This window comes from Ahaetulla prasina, chromosome 6, assembly GCF_028640845.1.
Source record: "Ahaetulla prasina isolate Xishuangbanna chromosome 6, ASM2864084v1, whole genome shotgun sequence".
Taxonomy (NCBI): domain Eukaryota; kingdom Metazoa; phylum Chordata; class Lepidosauria; order Squamata; family Colubridae; genus Ahaetulla; species Ahaetulla prasina.
In genome coordinates, this window is record NC_080544.1 from 11,491,108 (window position 1) to 11,512,172 (window position 21,065).

General features: G+C 42.1%; 1 protein-coding gene across 1 annotated transcript in view; it reads left to right on the top strand.

Moving 5' to 3' along the window:
* The window catches only part of CHAT (choline O-acetyltransferase), a 57,168-nt gene that overhangs the window by 11,569 nt on the left and 24,534 nt on the right, over positions 1 to 21,065 (top strand). The window contains exons 4-7 of the mRNA XM_058188023.1: positions 2,366 to 2,419; positions 11,968 to 12,148; positions 17,952 to 18,129; positions 19,640 to 19,809. Coding sequence (XP_058044006.1) covers positions 2,366 to 2,419; positions 11,968 to 12,148; positions 17,952 to 18,129; positions 19,640 to 19,809 — 583 coding nt within the window. The remainder of the gene's footprint in view (positions 1 to 2,365; positions 2,420 to 11,967; positions 12,149 to 17,951; positions 18,130 to 19,639; positions 19,810 to 21,065) is intronic.

The following is a 21,065-nucleotide window of genomic DNA, read 5'->3' on the forward strand; positions in this document are numbered from 1 at the left end:
TTCTTTTCTCTTTCTTAACATTTTAGGAGGAATTTCCTTCATCATTATTATATCTTGTCTTAATATTTGAAATTTATTTTTATAAAATGCTTGCAAAATTCCATACCTAATCTTCTTATTTGTAAAATAAATAACCACATCTCTCGGTAAACACTTCTGCCTTGCCCACCAAGAACTAACACGATAATTTTTTCAATATTAACTTCAAAATCTTCTGGTTCCACTCCCTCTATCTGAGCAAAGGCCTGAATAAAAATCTCTTTCAAATTTTCTTCCTTACACTCTTTTAATCCCCTCACCCTTATAGCATATTCCATTAATTTATATTGTAATATAACCCTTTCTTCATCTGCCTTATCAACCTTAACCTGAATATCGTCTATTTTATTTTCTAAATTCAGATTAATTTGAACTTCATCTATTTTCCTTTGCAAATCTAAATTAATTTGATTAAATTCATCCAGTCTTTCTTCTGTCTGTGTGCTAGATAACAATAATGGGGTAATTGATTCCTTTAATTTTGTCATCTCCCTCCTCTGCTCTTCCACCAGATCTTTAAAATCCAGTATTTCTTTCTCCATTTCATTAAATTTTTGATCTATTTCTGAAAGATGAGCCTCCATGAGCTCCTGTAAAAAATTCCTTAGACTTTCTTTAATATCCTCTCTCAATTTCCGTACCTGAAGTGAAGAAATTTCCAATATTTTAGAAGTGGTTAAATCTCTTTGCTTAAAGGCCATTTTTAAACTAAGTAATATCAAGAAGAAGAAGAGAAAAAAAAGGGAATAAAAAGAAAAAAAATCAATAAACTTTTCTTCTTTAACACTATAAGAAAAAGATAATAAAAAAAAGAGATTTTAAAAAAGAAAGAATTCCATTAAAAAAAAAATCTTGTTATATTCTTCTTAAAGGTTCCACGCCAGCAATTGTAATCAGCATTTCCTTAGCTTTCGCTTATCTTAGCTTTCACTTTCAAGAACGCCATCTTTCATCATCTCCACTCTTAAATACAAATACCTTCTCTATCAGGGAGTTAAAATCATCTTACAATCAAATGCCAGCCCTCCTATTTTCGGCTCTTTCCGTGTTGACAATCTATCAATAATCCTTTTCAGTCATGGAGATGGACGCTGCGTTTTGTTCTGCTTTTGCAGAAGCGTTCTGGATTCTGGAGCTTTTTTCGAGCTATAGAAGGAGCGTTCCCAACAAACCACCAGAAATCATTCTGGGGCTTTTCTTGGGGGCTCTACTTCAGCTCAAATGCTCATCTCCCCCTTTTTGCCCAAGGGCAGAGATTTACGAGCTGTTGACAGCAGATTAACGCTGTCTAAACAGCTCTTACAGAATCACACAGAACTGGCAGACTGAGATCGCCCGCCATTAACGAAGCGGAGCCACCCGGAAGTCTAGTCCTTTGCCTCCTTGAAGCACTGGAAGGTTTATCTGTGTCCTCAGGATCACCTGTGTGGTGCTCCTGGTTCCTGTAGTCTGCAATTTTTCCTCTGGAAATCCATTCCCACCTCACACCATTCCAAGGGTGTTCATCCCAAACTGTATAGCTAAATTCTGTAGAGATTCTCGGTCATCCAGGTCATGGTTGTCCCAAAAGGTGGTTTTTCAGGAGGCAGCTGGACTTTCTTGTTTTTCTTTTGAAAATGTTTCACGTCTCATCCAAGAAGCTTCTTCAGCTCTGACTGGAGGGTGGGGAAGGGAAGGATTTATATTCCTTGCAGACAGCTGGTCATTTGCATCCTTTTAGAGGGTTATTGAAACATTTGGAGATTTATCTGTGTCCTCATGTGTCATGGGACAATCATGACCTAGATGACTGAGAATCTCTACAGACTTTTAACCCATAATCCTGTTTGCTTGTCTTCAGGAAAAAATAAGGAGAGATTAAAGATATCCTTTTGTAGGAAGAGTTTGTGAGGGAAAGAGAGGATTGGGAGCATTAAAATAGCTCTTTCCTGCTGCATTTTTGCTAAACCACTGGTATCTCCTGGCTGGCCAATTTCAAGGAGTAATCCAATTTGAATAGGTCAAGAAACTTATTAAGAGACTTCCTTAATATATTGTTAAAACAATGGATTTAGATTCAGAAGATCTAGGTTTGAGTTCACACGCCATATCAGGGATCTGACCTACTTTGCAGGACAATTTAGCTGAGAATCTCATCCATTCCCTTTCAGAGGAGATTTAAAAATGGAAGTAATAAGTTCAATTAATACTGATGGACAATCTATCAAGCTGCTCCTTGATTGTCAGCTGGCAAAGGACCACCATGATAATTCGATGATGATGATGGTGATGTGTATATAGTTTCTTGCTACAGAAATCCATGGGGCTTCTATATTTTGACTTTTAGGTTTGCGGCCAATCTCATTTCTGGAGTTCTGGATTATAAAGCTCTCCTGGACAGGTAAGGCATTTGTCTCTTACAAATAGAATCCCTTCTTAAATGAGGGACGGAAGCAAAAGGGGGTTGAGATGAGTTCATGCAGCAATGAAGTCAGTCTCTCGAAGTAAACCATGTTTTGAGGAGAATTGTAGATGTACTTTAGATGTACTGCTTTTAGAGGCAAGTCCCATAAAATGTGAACAATTCACAAGATTATATTTGACTTCAGTCCCAGACTCTGGAACTGATTGGAAAGAAGGTCTAAAGATTAGAAGAGCTGAAAAGCACAAAAAGTGTTTCTATGCACAGCGTATTTTCTGAGCAGGTACAACATTGCTACATGACATACGATCCCAGGGCTGAAGGCCATCCTCCCAAGGACTCCAAAATTTTGGATGCTTCTTTTTATTAAGAAGATGGGGAAAATTATAGAAGACACAATTGGAAGTATAATGACATTTCAGTTGAATGAAAATGAAAGATAAATTAAAAGCAAAAAATGTTAATTTGCCCTTGTCTCCACCCATTACTCCTGGAAGGATGGTTCCAGTGGTGATGTTCAAAAACCCAAGTGTGGTCCTCAGCCCTGAGAAAGTTGTGCATCCCATCAAAAGGCAACAATTTCCAGTTCCTTGCAGGAAGGATTTATGAAATCTCGATGTCATAACACTGAGTAGCATAACAAAAGTAGACCTGTGTGGGATGGAATTTAAGATGTTGTTATAAATAGATATGATCATTTGCAAAAGTACAAAAGCTATGTACGCTCATTCCATTGTGGGCCAGTGTATCTTTCTTAGCATTGTTGAATGAATGAATGAATGAGCATGTGTTATGTCTTATGTTGAGTGACCCTGTTGTGTTAGATCACACTTGAGCTCAACAATGCACTTCCATTACTGCTTCAGATCTGTTCAATAAATCTTCTTCAGCCGACTCTGATATAGGTTATTATCCAATTCAAATGACCAGAACTACTAGAAAATTGAATCACCTTCATAAAATAGGATTTGATGTGATTTGAAAGGTTGGATTGGGTTGATTTAATTTGTTGAAACAATCTTGGGGGGAGGGAGAACCCCTTTTACGTGTGCTCAAAATTCTTTTAAATTGTTGAATTTAGTCAAATGCATCTTGGATGATTCAAAAGTGGGACTCAACAATTTGATTTGAGAGATTCTATCAAATATTATTCTAATTGAAACTCTGAAACAAAAAACCTTTGTTCCAGAGGAAGCAGTGATAGGATATTTTGCCAAACAATTCATAAATTCTGCTGTTTCCACCTAGTTTAGCACAATGTCTTTTATGGTCTCCAGAGAACATTGCACATATATATATATATATATATATATATATATATATTTGAGATTGTGAGTTTATCTTACTGTTATATTACTAGAAAGTTGGAGGTACAGCAGAGGGTATGGGAAATAATTTTCAGCTGTGTAAAAATAATTACTGTATTTGTTATTTTGCAGAAGTACCTTTGGATTATCAGAGATGACAAGCACATCAAACACATCAAAAGATAGGAAAGAAAGCCTCATCTACACCCTCATCAGCAACGTCATCAGCTGCATCAAGCCCATCTAATTAACAATCGATAGAAAGCATGTTAGGTTTGAAGAAGTCAAGTTCTATGCAGAGTATGGAAATGCTGCTACTATCGATTCAAGGAGCCATGACCAAAACTCTAAAATGTCTAAAAGCCATGATGAGATCAAAAATGGGATGGGGGAGATGAGGGATGAAATAGGTAAGATGGATGAAAAGATCGGGAACTTCCAACAAATGGTAGCGAAGAACAAACAGAGGATACAGAAAATAGAAATAAGGGCTGAGCAAACAGAAAAAAAATGGAAGAAACGGACCTATTTCAGGCTAATAGAGAATTAGAAGAGACAATAATCTTTCTCAAGATGGAAAAAGTAGTCTGTTACCTGAGATTTCAGAATATTGTGGAAGAGAAAGAGGAAGAACTGGTGGAGGTGATGATAGAGCTACTAGCTGGAGTACAAAGGGAACATCAATCAAAGGAAACAATAAGACAGGAACAGTAGGCACACTGGTGCTCTTATGCACGCCCCTTACAGACCTCTTAGGAATGGGGTGAGGTCAATAGTAGATAGTCTTTGGTTAAAGCTTTGGGGATTTTGAGAAGAGACCACAGAGTCAGGCAGTGCATTCCAGGCATTAACAACTCTGTTACTGAAGTCATATTTTCTACAATCAAGATTGGAGCGGTTCACATTAAGTTTAAATCTATTGTGTGCTCGTGTATTGTTGCGATTGAAGCTGAAGTAGTCTTCGACAAGTAGGACATTGTAGCAGATGATTTTATGAGTTATACTCAGGTCATGCTGAAGGCGGCGGAGTTCTAAATTTTCTAAACCCAGGATTTCAAGTCTGGTGGCATAAGGTATTTTGTTGTGATCAGAGGAGTGGAGAATTCTTCTTGTAAAATATTTCTGGATTCTATAATACACACTCAGTTGTATTAATGTCCGAAATGAGGTGTGGGTTCCAGACAGGCGATCTGTATTTGAGAATTGGTCTAGCAAATGTTTTGTATGCTCTGGTTAGTAGTGTAATCTTTCTGGAGAAGAAGCTACACAAGATTAAGTTTACAACTCTTAAAGCCTGTTTGGCGACATAGTTGCAGTGGGCTTTGGCACTACTGTAAGTTTGATATGAATACTCCAAGGTCTTTGATGGGGTGAGGATCATCTACAAGGTCATGTCCATCAAGCTTGTATTTAGTGTTCTGATTCTTTTTTCCAATGTGTAAAACAGAGCATTTGCTGGTTGAGATTTGGAGTTGCCAAATTTTTGACCATTCCGACACAAAATCAAGGTCTTTTTGAAGGGTAACCGCATTGTTGGTAGTGTTAAATAGTTTAAAATCATTGGCGAAGAGAACACAAATAATATGGTCACAGAGGTCGTTAATGTATAATATGAAGAGTGTTGGTCCTAGAACGCTGCCTTGGGGGACACCGCTATTGACAGGAGCAGGATTTGATAGGGCACTGCCTATTTTGACCACTTGTCTGTTTGACAGGAATGCTGTTATCCAATTATGGAGAGGTCCAGAGATTCCGTAGGATTTTAGTTTTAGAAGAAGTTTGTCATGTACACTGAGTCAAAAGCTTTACAGAAGTCTGTGTAAATTTCATCTTTTGCTTTGTCCTGATCAAGATTTGTAGTCCATATAGTTTTGCAGTGAAGAAGTTGTAAATTACAGGATAATTTTTTTCTGAAACCAAATTGTTTATTAGAGAGTAGGTTGTTTGTTTCAAAGTGGAGGGTGATGGATTGGTTGATGAATGATTCCATTACTTTGCAGGTGACGCAGCATAAAGAAATTGGTCTGTAATTTTCAACTAGGCTGGGCTCTCCTTTTTTGAAGACAGGGATGACCGTGGCTAGTGACCATTGTTTGGGAAGGGAGCAGGTCCTGAAAGATTTTTCAAAGATTATGCTTAGGGGTTTTGCTATAACAGTGGAAAGCTTTTTTAAGAAGTATGCACATAGACCATCAGGTCCAATAGATAGAGATGGTTTCAGTCTGTGAAGGATCTTTTCAACATTATCTTCTGTGAAATCTATTTGTGTTAGATCGTCGTAATCATTGTTGGTATGACTGGGGAATTTTGGGTATGAGCCATTACCGTTTACAAAGACTGAGCCGAAGAATGTGTTAAAGAGGTTTGCTTTAACTGTTTCATCATTACATTCTTTACCGTTAGATCCTTTTAGGGGTGGGATGGATCGCGAGTCTTTAAGTTTGTTGTTTACAAAATTATAGAAAGCACAATTCGATTTTGTGCACAGAAGGTCTTCTTCTTGTCTTTATTTGGTGGCATATATTTTTGTAGCGGTTTTTAAAGTTGGCTACATAGCCAGTTTTGTTTTGATATTTACCTCATGCCTCCCACCAACCCGTGCGCTCTCACAGAGAGGGACTTCTCAGGGTGCCGTCCGCCAAGCAATGTCGGCTGGCAGCCCCCAGGGGAAGATCTTTCTCTGTGGGGGCTCCCACCCTCTGGAACGAACTTCCCCCGGGTTTACTGACCTTCGGACCTTCCGCCGCGAATTGAAAACACATCTATTCATTCGCGCGGGGCTGGCCTAAATTTTATTGGTTTTAAATTTATAACTAATTTTAAATGGGGTTTTAGTTTTATATATTTTTAAAGTTTTTAGGCCATCTTTATAATAAGTTTTTTAATTTGTATTTTAAATTGCATATTTTTGTATTGTTTTGTTTTATCTTGGCTGTACACTGCCCTGAGTCCTTCGGGAGAAGGGCGGTATAAAAATTGAATAAATAATAATAATAATAATAATAATAATAATAATAATAATAATAATAATAATAATAATAATAATAATAATAATAATAATAATAATAATAATTTTGACATATAAACATTTTTTTTGGCATATAAACATGAGGTACAAAGAGATATTGATGAAATATTCAGAATTCATACGAACTATGCGAGGCATAATTCATCAAAAGAGGCGCATGTGAGGTTTGCCTAGAAGACAGTGAGAGATGAGGTATAGAAAAGAATGAGAGATGAACCTATGAAGTATAAAGGGATATAAAGAAATTCTGACCTTAAAATAGATACCTAGGAGAGTTAGAGAGCAGAGGAGACAATATCAATTCCTGACAGCACAACTGATCAAATATAATGTGATGTTTAGATGGTTGATTCCAGAAGGAATTCTGCTCTCCTGGCAAGATTACAAATTTAGGGTGGATATCTTAGACAAAGCACATGAAGTTTTTGAACACCATTTTACTGCAAGTGAAGAACAGGAAAGCAGAGAGGAGATAGAAAGTCAAGATGAATTGCAAGTAGAAGAAAAAGTTTTAGGATAAGAAGAAAGAGTGAGAGTAGAAAAGGAGTGGGCAGAACAAGAATATGCAAGAACAAAAAAAAAACAGAGAGAGGTAAGAACAACTAGAAGGGTAAGACCCATATATAAATGAAAAGATGGAGGAGGAAGAAAAGATGCTATCTGTTAACATAAATGGATTGAACTCCCCCATATGAAAAAAAACCTTCACAAAGCTACAAAGATTAAAACTGGATATAATCTGCCTTCAAGGAGTGCATATTAAAAAGCAACATGTTAATCTATTGGAATATCCCAAAATTGGGAAATTGTATGCGTCAGTAGCACATCAAAAGCAAAGAGGGGTAGCATTATACGTTAGAGATTCGTTAAAAACTAAACAAGTATAGGCAGATGAAGAAGGGAGAATACTAATGATGGAGATACTAATAAACCAGGAACAAACCCTCTTGATTGCAATATATGCTCCAAATTATAAGCAGGAAGAGTTTTACAAAAGACTTCATAAAAAGATAACTGAAATGGACTATAAAAATATATGCATAATAGGGGATTTCAATGCAATTTTGGATGTTAAAAACAATTACAGAAGCAGCAAAAGAAGTAAAAAAACAAGAACACTTCCAAAAACCTTCTCTGAAATAACACAAGAAATAGGCGCGCAGGATGTATGGAGAGAGCTAAACCCAAAGATAAATCAATACACATTCTGCTCAGACAGACATCACTCGTGCTCGAGAATAGACATGGTGTGGATGACATCAGGAATGAGAACAGATGTCCAAGAGGTAGAGATAGCAATGAATAGCATATGGGCAGATCACCATCCCATAAAAGTTATATGGAAGGGACAAAGGAAGAAACTGAGATGGACAATGAATCAAACTATCCTAAAAGACAAGGAGTTCATACAAATGATGGAAAAAGAAATGGAATTTTTCCTTAAAGAAAACAGAAAAGAATCACTGCAAAATGTCTGGGATATGGCAAAAGCATACATGTGAGGACTAGTGATAACATACATAGCAAGAAGAAGCAAGAAAAAGAAACAATAGCAAAACTTATTACAAAATGAGCTTAAAAGACTAGAGATAGAACTGCAGATGGACCCTCAAAAAAACAAGTGAAAAGAGAAAAGTGATGTAATAAAACATAAATTGAACTTAATAATGCAAGATGAGATGGCACACAAAGTTAAAATGGTGAAACAAAACTTTTTTGAACACGCAAATAAGCCAGGTAGATGGTTAGCATACAAGCTGAAAAAAGAAAAAGAGATGAAAATGATACACCAACTAATAGACAAAAAGGGAACCTTTCATCATCAGAATGAAGACAAAAAGAAAATAACCCAGGAATTCTTTAGGAAACTGTACAGTCAAGAAAAAACATCAGAAGACACAACTGAACAATATCTGGAAAAGACTGGCCTAACCGAAATACACAATGAGAAAAATGTTAAATGAAAGAATAACGACAATGGAAATAATGGAACCAATTAAAAGACAAAATAATAATAAAACACCTGGACCAGCGGGTTTCCCGCAGAACTTTACAAAAGCTTACAAGAGGTATTGGGACCGTTATTGCTGGAGATCTACAATGAAGCATTATCAGAGGCCAAACGCCACAAAACCTGGGTAGAAGCATACATTACATTAATACCAAAGGAAGACACAGATCCTCAACAGATAAAAAAAACTACAGACCAATATCATTACTTAATGTAGCTTATAAAATATTCACCTCTATAATTTCAGAAAGATTAAAAAGATTGGACTTTAAAATGGAAGAAGAATATGTAAAAGAAACCATGATAGCATGGGCAAATTTTTTGGGGTATGCTATAGAATTTGATAATTGGCAAAAACTATGAGAAAGAAATTACAATTAATAATGTCAACGGCATACAAAGAAAACCTGTACAAAATGTTTTATAGATGGCATTTGCACCACCGAGAATGGCAGAAATGTTCCCAAACATGTCACCAGAATGTTGAAAATGTAAACAGGTACCAGGATCCTACTATCATATGTGATGGATCTGCCCAACGGCAAAAAAATATCGGTCTAAGATAAAAAGGTGGTTAGAAGAGACGACAGCACAACAAATAGATCTAAAACCAGAACTCTTCTTACTAGGTAAATACCGACTGGGAAATACAATAAAAGAATCACATACTTAATGTTACGTGTAATAACAGCAGCTAGAATCACATATGCACAAAACTGGAAAAATGAAAGTATACCTGTAGACAAAAAGGTAATAAAGAAATATTAGAATGTGCCAAATTGGAAGGTTAACAATGGAATTTAAAGATAAAGAAGAATCTGAGTATTACTCAACATGGGACGTCTTGTAAAAATGGTTAGACAACAGGTGCAGAGATTAGTAATTTACCGTATATACTCGAGTATAAGCCGACCCGAATATAAGCCGAGGTACCTAATTTTACCACAAAAAACTGGGAAAAACTATTGACTCGAGTATAAGCCTAGGGTGGGAAATGAGGCAGCTACTGGTCAATGTAAAAAATAAAGATAGAGCCAAGACCCGTGGACCGGCAAGCTATCTTTTCCAAAGGCGAAAAGAGGGCGAGTGAGAGGAGGGCGAGTGTGTCAAACGCCAAGGGGCGAGAGGAGGGCGAGAGTGACAAACGCCCCCTCCGCCCCCTCCGAGGGCGAGAGGAGGACGAGTGAGAGGAGGGCGAGTGTGTCAAACGCCAAGGGGCGAGAAGAAAGTAAATAAAGAACTGAGGCGTGCAATTTTGAGGATACGCGCTGGGCTTGGGGGGTAACGGGAGGGGAAAGAGAATCGTTCCAAAAGCCACTCGCGAGGCGGAGTTTGCGGGAGTATCTGGATTCCCCTTCTGACATCGCCCTCAGCGAGCCCTCCTAGTGCTGCTTCGACGCCGTTTCAGCCTCCAAAGCGACTGTCAGTCTAAATCCACTTCGCTCGAAGCCCCTCGTTTCTTCCTTTCCCACTACACACCTGAGGTCCCCGAGGCGACGCGCGTTACCCGAGGCGGCGGGGCCCGCCGTCCTCACGTGCCGCTAATCCCCCCTCCCCCAGCAAATCCAAGAGTAGCTGAGAAAGAAAGCGGGCTGGCTTCACCCTCCTCCCCGACCTGCGCAACGTGCCCGGCCCGCCGCCTTTACCTTCAAGAAGCGCTGCAGAGCCTCGGTCTCGCCCACCACCTCCATAGCTGGGCCATGCACCAAGCGGTCGGGCTAGTCGCCGAGCCCGCACAGGGCATCCCCGCCAGGGCGCCGAGCGCAACACCGGCGGCGCGCGCCCCGGAGCCCTTTTCGCCCTGGGACTTCGCACTAGGCTCCACCGGACTCTGGCCCCGAGCTGGGGCGTGCCTCCATCGCCTGAGCAGAAGCCACACGCTTTCCACCGGGGCGATTGGCTCCCGGGCTCCCCCAGCCGGCACTTCACGGCGGCCTCCCCCCACCCACCCACCCCCACTGCCGCTTCGCACTCAATTTCGGCTTTTCGGAGAGGAGGGCGAGAGTGACAAACGCCCCCTCCGCCCCCACCGCGAGAGGAGGGCGAGAGTGACAAACGCCCCCTCCGCCCCCACCGCGGGCAAGAGGAGGACGAGTGAGAGGGGGGCGAAAATGTCGAACGCCCCCTCCGCCGACCACCGCCGCCGCCATCAAAAAGCGGCGGAAGAAAACGCCGGAGGCCCGCCGCCGCCCCAAAACGAGCCGGCCGGGCTGGCCAAGCATGGCGGCAGCAGTTGGGCTCGCCCTGCCGGCACTTCACGGCCTCCACCCACCCACCCACCCACCCCACTGCCGCCGCACTCAATTTCGGCTGGAGAGGAGGCGAGGTGACAACGCCCCTCCGCCTCCGAGGGCAAGAGGAGGACGAGTGAGAGGGGGGCGAAAATGTCGGACGCCCCCTCCACCCCGCCCCTCCGCCGACCACCGCCGCCGCCGCCATCAAAAAGCGGCGGAAGAAAACGCCGGAGGCCAGCCGCCGCCCCAAAACGAGCCGGCCGAGCTGGCAAAGCATGCCGGCAGCATTTGGGCTCGTCCTGCCGGCCCAGCTGTTCCCGAGGGCAAAAACCCTACAACTACAACTAACTCTGCAAGGGTAGACTCGAGTATAAGCCGAGGGGGCCGCTTTTCAGCACAAAAAACGTGCTGAAAAACTCGGCTTATACTCGAGTATATACGGTAATAATGAAAGATCAACAAAATAGAAATAGATACAGTTATATAGATATGTATATAAGAATAGATATCACAAGTAACAGTACTATCGGATTGTACGGGATTATAGATTAAAATATATAGAGTGATAAAGGTATAGAGTGTTATGGTACAACGATGAAAATAATGGCCATAACTGTGATATACAATATCATGTATTTAAAAGAGACTATATTGTATGACTACGAGAATAATGGTTATATTCAGGGGGTATAATACTATTTGTACTTACAAAGGACTTGATACAGCCAGTATACTGGCATTGCAAAACTGGAAATGTGAGGTAAAATAAAGGAAAATGAATAATATTAAAAAAAAAAAAAGAATGATGGGGTTTTTTTGGTTTTGGCATCCATCTGTCAATACTTTCTTTTTATCTCTCATGGTTCTAGTTGATCTGATCAGATTTCTTTTCTTTCTACCCTCACACACACACACGAAATGATTTGTCTCTTGTTCTGTTCCTCCAGCCATGCACTCCCTGTGGATTTTGCTCGTGGACAACTGTCCGGTCACCCTCTTTGTATGAAGCAATACTATGGACTCTTCTCTTCTTATCGTCTTCCGGGACATACCAAGGACACCCTCGTGTCCCAGAAAAGCAATATTATGCCTGAACCAGATCATATCATTGTTGCTTGTAACAATCAGGTGAGGGCATCTGAATACTACACCCTTTTTTTAAAAAAAAAAATCTACCCCTCACCCACTTTCTTGAATTGATTGAGAATGTATACAAATTCAAACTATGGGAGTTTTGCCTCGTCTCAGTGATCATTAGGTGTATGAACTTCAGGTTCCAGAATTCACCAATCAATGCAGCCAGTGCTGAGAATTTGGGTGATTGAAGTCCATATATCTGGAATTTGAAAAAAATGGCTGAAAACAGGACCAACAGTGTCAGGTCCCATATGTTTCTATTGGGACCCTGGGATTCTGGTGGGAGGGGGGAGGATTGGAGGGATCTCTAGATCAGGGGTCTCCAACCTTGACAACTTTAAGACTTGTGGATTTCAACTCCCAGAGTTCCTCAGCCAGCTGGCTGAGGAATTCTGGGAATTGAAGTCCACAAGTCTTAAAGTTGCCAAGGTTGGAGACCCCTGCTCTAGTTGAAGTTTCTGTTTCTGTTTCCTACATCGCTGCGCTGTGGGAGGGGTTTTGTTTGCACTGCTTTAAATTGCTGGTTTTTAAGTGGGAACATTTATTTCCTGCCTAGACCTCTTGCTATCACAGGCCTTTCAATAAAAGCTCCATTAGGCAGGAACTGTGAACTGATCAACCCGGAGTGTAACAACCCTACCACGGGAACCATGCACCCCATGTTTGCCCAGGGTAGCGACCACAAAGAGGCTGAATTCTGGGGGAGAAACCCCCCCCAAACCCAGTTGAGGCCCTCAATGCCTGTATGAAGGAGACCGTTGCCTCAAGCACCACTGCCAAGCTGGGGTGGTCCATCGGCATTCGGAAGAAGGAAGGCTGGGGCAGCACGACCAAGGATGTCACCCTCACCAGTGGGAGCCACTGACTCAGCTGGAAGGAGAAGATTGAAGACTTTTAAGAAGATGATGAACTGGAAGAAGCCCCAGACTGGTCCAGCCAAGGAAGCTATGAGCCTCATGAGAGAGGCCGTCCATGGCATGCAGATCCAGGGTGCCCCAGCTTGCACTGGGGGCAAGGTAGGAGTGCAAAAGGAGGGTACTGATGAATGAAGGGGATCCCTAACCCCAGGAACATCTACAGGGTTGTCACACTGGCTCTAGAAGAATACACTGCACGTTGAATGGTGAGCCTTCATGACACAGATACACTGGAGCTCTGCAACTTCAACTGCTTCATTGTTGTGACCCAGGCCCAAGTAGCTAGTAGAAAACTCAGTCAGTGAAAAAACAAACAAACTCTATTTGAACAGCTGAGAATTGCTTCATTCTCAACGTTGTTCGATTAAATAAAACCAAATTCCTCCCAACACAAATTCCTCAGTCCTACTACCAACCTTGGCCCAATTAGGCAAACTGCCTTTCTTGGCAAAGGTTCAGAAGACACCGATACAAAATAAATGCAAGAAGAGGCTATCAATGTTGTTTTCCGGCAAAGCCCAAACGCCGTTGCTGGTCTTTTAAGCCTTATGGAAGGGGCCAATCATCTCTTGGCCCTATTCCTGAGTCATCATCTTTGCTTGAGCTGCTCTTGCCTTCTGGCAGCTCTTCTCATGCGTGCATTAGGAACAGGCTCCTCCTGTTCCTCTGCCTCACTACTACTGTCAAGTCTCTGGATGTTGTGACCCAGGTTCCTGGACCCGGACTCCTGGACTCGGATGATTCAGAAAGTGAGGGAGAAGACCTGGCAAGCCCTGTTTCTCTTGAGCCCTTTCCCTCCCTGGCACCCACTCAAAGGGAGGAGGAGGGGCCGGCAAGACCTGATTCCCTGGAGCCTTCTTCTGATTTGGCAACGCCCCAAGAACAGTTTTGGAGTGATGCAAGGCTGCGCAGGCGTGATCGGCGTGCGCAGGAGAAGGAGTGTTGGGGGAAAGCCAAGTCATAATTGTCATGCAGTGACATCTGCAGAGACTATAAATAGGAGGCGGGACTTCCTGGTTTTTTGTCTTGGACAAAGCAATGAATTGGCGCGGGCTAACTGTCTCAATGGAGGGAAGAATATATTCGTGAGTAATTCTGGCCTTATCTATAATTTCCTCGTTATCTCCAGAAACTTGGCAGGCCCGTGGGTAGACGTGGCCAGGACATGTATCTATGTAAATAAAAGGAGAAAAGAAGGCCTCTGACTGACTCTTTGCTGGGAGTATTGGGGGGAGGGAAACAGAACACTGGAGGCTCTGAAGTCTGCACCTCACTCCCCGATGGCCCTGGCCCCACTTCAGCCTCTGAGGAAGAGCCCTCATCCGGGCCCTCCCCAGCCTCCAGGACTGGGCCATGCTCTTCCTCAGCCTCATCGATGTCCAGCTCTGCAGGCTGCTGGTGGACCACAACATTCATGGCAGCCCTGAGACAGAGATTTGAGGACCCCCTAGCCCACTGCAAGGCTAGAGACTGCATAAGGCACATCAGACAGGGGCACCATCCAGTTGCCAAGTACATTGAAGAGTTTCATGACCTGTCTTGCCACATAGATTGGCCAGAGGAAATACTTACAAGTTGGTTTAAGATCTGGGACTGACCTGGTTAAAGAAGTGGAACCTAAGAATGGACTGGATGGAGGCAATGCTTCAATTCCCTAATAATGAATTAATCTGGAGTGAGGAACCCCACCAGACTGGAATACCGCAGACTGAGGAGGTAGCTGTGACTGCAGTGAATAGACCCCTACCGGGTGTCCCCAGGGAATACCAATATTTGATGGATATTTTCAGCGAAGCAGCCTCAGGTGAACTTCTCCTCCCCCAAAGGTCTACAGGCTGTGCCATCGAGATTTTACCAGGGACCAAACTACCTAAGCCTTTATGCTACGACTCCCTGGGAACTGGATGAACTGCAGCAATTTATAAACAAAAAACTCGAGCATGGGTTCGTCAAGGTGGCTGCCCCAGTCCTGTTCTAGGAGGAGGATGGCTCATTACGCTTATGTGTGAATTATAGAAATTTAAACACTATTTGTAACAGAGGTCTCCAACCTTGGCAACTTTTAGACTTGTGGACTTCAACTCCCAGAGTTCCTCAGCCATCAAAACTCCCAGAGTTCCTCAGCCAGCTTTGCTTTGCTGGCTGAGGAATTCTGGGAGTTGAAGTCCACAAATCTTAAAGTTGCCAAGGTTGGAGACCCCTGATTTGTAAGGAAAATCTCTATCCACTATCCCTAATGAAGGATATGCTGGCCCATTGGGAGAAGGGGAGAACTTTTTCCAAACTAGATTTAAGGGAGGCTTATTACTGGATCAGGATCCTGGAGGGGGATGAATGGAAAACAGCATTTAATTGTCTGTTGGGATGTTTTCAGTTCAAGGTTTTGCCATCTGGGCATGAAGGGGCTCCCACAACTGGACCAAGCTATTGCCTTTTGCAAAAGTGGCCTATAATAATGCAGTTCACACTAGCACAGGTTTTACCCCTTTGAGAGGGGCCACAGGGCAAGAATTCAATGCTATGCCTGAGTTACCCTCACACGAACCAGAAATCTCCTCCTTGAAACAGTGGATCAGTCATTGGCAAACCATTTGGGCGGTGGTCCACAAAGCCTTGGATGAAGCCAAGGCTGCCTATAAAGCACAAGCAGATAAGAAATGAATAGACCTTACAAAGTGGGAGACAAAGTTTACCTTTCCACCAAATTTCTGAAATCTTTGCAGCAGTCTAAACAGCTAGGCCCCAAATACATTGGGCCTTTCCCCATCGTTCATATTAATCCTGTCACAGTGGAATTGCAACTCCCTAAGTCATTACGTCAAGTCAACTCCATTTTCCATTGTAGCTTGCTGAAGCTTGAAGTCATCTCTGACCTTCATCTGGCTACCAGCCCTGTTCCACTCCTATTATGATAGAAGGTGAACAACATTTTGAAGTTCAAGAAATTCTAGACTTGTGGAAATTCCACAGAGCCACTTAGTACCTGGTGGCTTGGAAACACCTCCTATTCTCACACAATGAATGAGTTCACAAAAAACATGTGCATGCCCCTAAATTAATACGTACAGTATATTTCATCAATTGTACTCTGACAAACATTGCTGATTTTGTTTTCTTTGTCTCCCCTTCCCTCTTTTTCTTTTCTTTCTGGTGGACTTCCCATTTTTCTAGGAGTGGGGGGGCAGCATGTCAGGTCCCATATGTTTCTGAGGGCTTCTGAATCCTACACTTTTTAAAAAAATAAATCTATCCCTTACCCACTTTCTTGAATTGACCGAGAATGTATACAAATTCAAGTTATGGGAGTTTGGCCTCGTCTCAGTGATCATTAGGTGTACGAACTTCAGGTTCCAGAATTCTCCAATCAATGCAGCCAGTGCTGAGAATTTGGGTGATTGAAGTCCATATATCTGGAATTTGAAAAAAAATGCCTGAAAACAGGACCAACAGTGTCAGGTCCCATATGTTTCTATTGGGAGTCTTGGAGGGATCTCTATCTGAAGTTTCTGTTTCTATTTATTGCTTGGAGAGATCTCTATATGAAGTTTCTGTTTCCTGCATTGCTGTGCTGTGGGAGGGGTTTTGTTTGCACTGCTTTAAATTGCTGTTTTTTTTAAGTGAGAACATCTAGTTCCTGCCTAGACCTTACAAGCCTTTCAAGAAAAGCTCCTTTTGGAACAACTGCAGTTTCAAGAGTCCTGCTTTCTTGGGAAGATTGGAGAGGCAAGACCTTACAAACAGGTTGAGAAGAAATAAAAAAGGAAGTGAAAAGTTCATTCCAAATAAATGCCTCCTTCTTCTCAGTTGAATTTTGGCCATCAAAGAAAAACTCTATATATTCTTGGTGGCTGGAGTCACAATTTGTTCTCAAGGACCTGAGGACCTCACATACTGAGATTGAGATTGGCAGATTTTCTGTGTTTCCTCTTTTTCCAGAGAAAGCTTCACTTTTTTTCCAAGTTAGCAATTTTTAATTGTATTTACCAACCAACTTTTCTCAAAGCGTTTGAGACAGAGTACATGAGGAAAAAAGGGTAGACACGACCGTGGGGTACATTAAACAGGTGTATCTCCACCACTACAATCCTACAAGGTAAAATTTATTGTGGTAAAGTGACTAACCCAATCATCCAATGCGTCTGTGATCTAGTGAAGATTTCAATCTGGGTCTCCTAATTCCAATTCCCCTAAACATTGGATTTTACCAGCTGTTTTAAATTTCTACTCTATTTGGTTCTGTTATCCACCAAAAAAAAAAAAAAAAGGGAAACAGCACTGGCAATTTTTGACAAGTTATAATCAAAATTAGTGATCCCAGACAGCACCGTAGGGTTTTTAAAAAGGGATCAAAAAGTTATCTACTTCTACTCTATATTATAACTAACTTATTATTTACTGGTGAATCCATATCTCAGAAGCCTCAAAATGGCAGCCGTGATCATGTGATGGGAGCACCGCCCCTTTTTAAAAATGCATGACATGTACAAACATAAATAAAAAGTGGTGAAGCTTTGTATGGTTGTAGCCACCATTTTGACTTTTTTGACACCCCCACCCACTGCCACTAGGTGCTCTTCTTGTAAAACAATGTCATGGAATTGTCTCGCCAGTCTAGCTGGCCAGTGTGTGGCACAAACAGGCCTAGTTCAATTTTACTTTGGCCCCATCTGAATGCGCTTTGTTGATTCTCAGAGGCTGGTGATGGGGAGGGAGCAGATTGAGGATGGGTCAAAAAACCAAGCCAAGCAGGAAGGAGTTGTGAATGGCCTCCAGGAGGACATCAGCAAGGGAAGGATGGCTTTCAGGCGGCAGCAGTCGTCCCTTGATTCAAAGATGGAATCATGCTCTTCTTTTCATTCCTGATTCTTTCTCCACAGTTTTTTGTTTTGGACGTGGTGATTAATTTCCGGCGTCTCAGCGAAGGAGACCTTTTCACTCAGTTACGGAAGATAGTTAAGATGTCGGAGAACGAGGAAGAGAGGCTGCCTCCAATTGGTCTCCTGACCTCAGATGGAAGGCTGGAGTGGGCCACATCCAGGGCGATTCTCATGGAAGGTCAGCGAGAACCATCTGGGAGTCCCACATACCCCATCATTCAGTTTTCTAGCATTTTTCCATTCCCCTTGTCTTTCCCCCCTTGCCCTGGGGACTTCTTAATAATAATAATAATAATAATAACAACAACAACAACAACAACAACAACAGAGTTGGAAGGGACCTTGGAGGCCTTCTAGTCCAACCCCCTGCCCAGGCAGGAAACCCTACACCCAGTGGTGGGATTCAAATAATTTAACAACCGATTCTCTGCCCTAATGATTTCTTCCAGCAACCAGTTCACCAAACTGCTGAGAAAGTTAACAACCGGTTCTCCCGAAGTGGTGCGAACTGGCTGAATCCCACCACTGCCTACACCATCTCAGACAGATGGTTATCCAACATTTTCTTAAATATTTCCAGTGTTGCTCTGCCTACAGTCCCCTTGTCCAATAGGTCCATCTCATTTATTCCTTTTAACTTGTCAAGAAGTCTGAAAATCCTACAGGACACCACTACAATCATTCTTAGCATGTGGCATATTTTAATTCTGGACCACATCTGAACCCAGATTAAAAGCATTAAAAGATTTAATTTTGGGGACAATATCAAAATAGCCCGATTTCGAAGGAGCATGCCCACTTATTACTTCTTTAAGAAATATCCATCTAGGCCTCATTTCTAGATTACAAAAACTGAAATGAGGTTGTTGAAAGTTCTACCATTAACTTTTGTGGGCTCAGATGGTCCTCTTACCCAAGTAGACCCATCTCATTCCAGACATGAGAGATCTCTGGTCCCATCTAAAAAGACACTTTTTATTTTCATAAATTGTAATGCTCACATTTTCTATTGTTACTGGAGGTAAAAAAATTTGCACATAAAATCATTAGAGGTGGAACAGGCTTCAAGACTTCCTTAGGCAAAGATTAGATTACCAATAGAAGAGAATTTTGTAACACAGGGTTGAACTGTGGAGTCCTGGTGGTCTCTGAGCTTGGTGGTTTTCTTTCAGACATTGACCCAGTTGGTAACATCATCAGTGCTTGTGTGTGCAAACCCCATCCCTTTTCACACTGATGATGTCGCCTGGATAATGAAACGTCTACAAGAAAACAACTAAGCTTAGAGAGCACCAAGGACCCCACAACCATTAGATTGTAAGACTATCTAATATCCAGTTTGAATGATTTTATTTCAGATGTCGGTCTCATAAAATGCGTACGACTACATGTCCACGCATAAATCCATCAGATTACCAAAAAGATCTGGTGCTTTCAAGTTCAGCAGATGAATTTGTAGAGGGGAGTCAATCAAATTGCTTTGAGAGTTAATCTCCTCCCAGCCTTGATGGGTAAAAACCCAAATGTTGTTCACCCTAAACTTCCACTGGCTTCATTCTGAAGTAACAAAATACTTGCACTCTTAGCACTTCTCAGAGAATGAGTGTACAAAGCATAACAATTGTATCTCGGAGCGAAAAATCAGGAACAGTCTGCCATTATTCCGAGCAAATTGTTTTCTACTCTAGATTCTACAAACCGAGACTCCCTTGATATGATTGAACGAAGCCTGTGCTTGGTCTGCCTTGACAGTCCAACTGGAGAAGAGCTGAATGACACCAACAGGGCCTTGCAGCTCCTTCATGGTGGAGGTTACTCTAGAAATGGTGCCAATCGCTGGTATGATAAGTCTACACAGGTAAGTCCCAACAACCAGCAGAGGGAAACAGCACACAAACTGGCTGAATCGAGGGAGGCGGTTAAGATCTTCTACAGGTAGTCCTTGGCTTCAAAATCACAACAGCATTAAAAAAAAGTGACTTGTGACTTTTTCTCACACTTATGACCATTGCATTATCCCCACGGTCACATTCTTTACATTCAGATGCTTGGCAACTGATTCATATTTATGACAGCTGCAGTGTCCTAGGGTCACGGGATCCCCTTTTGCGACCTTCTGACAAGCAAAGTCAATAAGGAAGTCAAAATCACTTAACAACCGTGTTACTAACTTAACTGCAGTGATTCACTGATCATAAGAAGGGGCAAAATTCACTTAACAAATTTCTCACTTAGCAACATACATTTTGGGCTCAATTGAGGTCGAACGTCGAGGACTACCTCTGGCCTGGCTACAATGTGGGACTCTCAAAGAGCTTCCTATCCAGGCTTAAGAAGCCGAAAACGGATCTGGACCTTCTGGGTCCAAATCTGCCTTCTGCAGGATATCTGTCTTCAGCAAAGACCACCTCTCTACTGCTGTGGCATGACCAGGCTGACCGTCATTGAAGGCCCTCCAAAGGCCTCAGCTTCCTTCACGTAACAGTCTAGAAGTGATTGCTGGTTTGGACTTTGCCAAAATTTAGCTAGCCTTCATCGGAAGCAAACTGTTCTAGGAGAGAAAAGAAAGGAAACATTGGAATGTATCCCAGGCTGTGTCTTCAACTTATCACTTGCTTCAAGTCCTCCAGAAATACATAATTGTGAAGACTGTTTTTCCCATTCTCTCACATCTCCATTTTCACACGGAATAGCAGAATAACAGAATTGGAAGGGACCTTGGAGATCTTCTAGTCCAACCCCTGCTCAAGCGGGAAACCAATACCATTCTGTACAATGTACAAGTGGCTGTCCAACCTCTTCTTAAACCTTTCAGTTATAAACTTTCAGTGCCAACTTCTGGAGGCAAGCTGTGCCATTGGTTAATTGTTCTGATTGTCAGGTAACTTTTCCTTAGCTCCAGGTTGCTTCTCTCCTTGATTAATTTCCATCGATTGCTTCTTGTCCTGCCTTCAGGGGCTTTGGAGAATATAGGTTGACCCCCCCTTTCTTTGGCTCCTCAAATGATATAGGGTCTCCTGCTTGAGCAGGGGATTGGACTAGCAGAACTTCCACCTCTGTTATTCTGTGTGAAAGTGAAGATAAGCGAGAACACTTGGAAAGGAGGAGAATGTC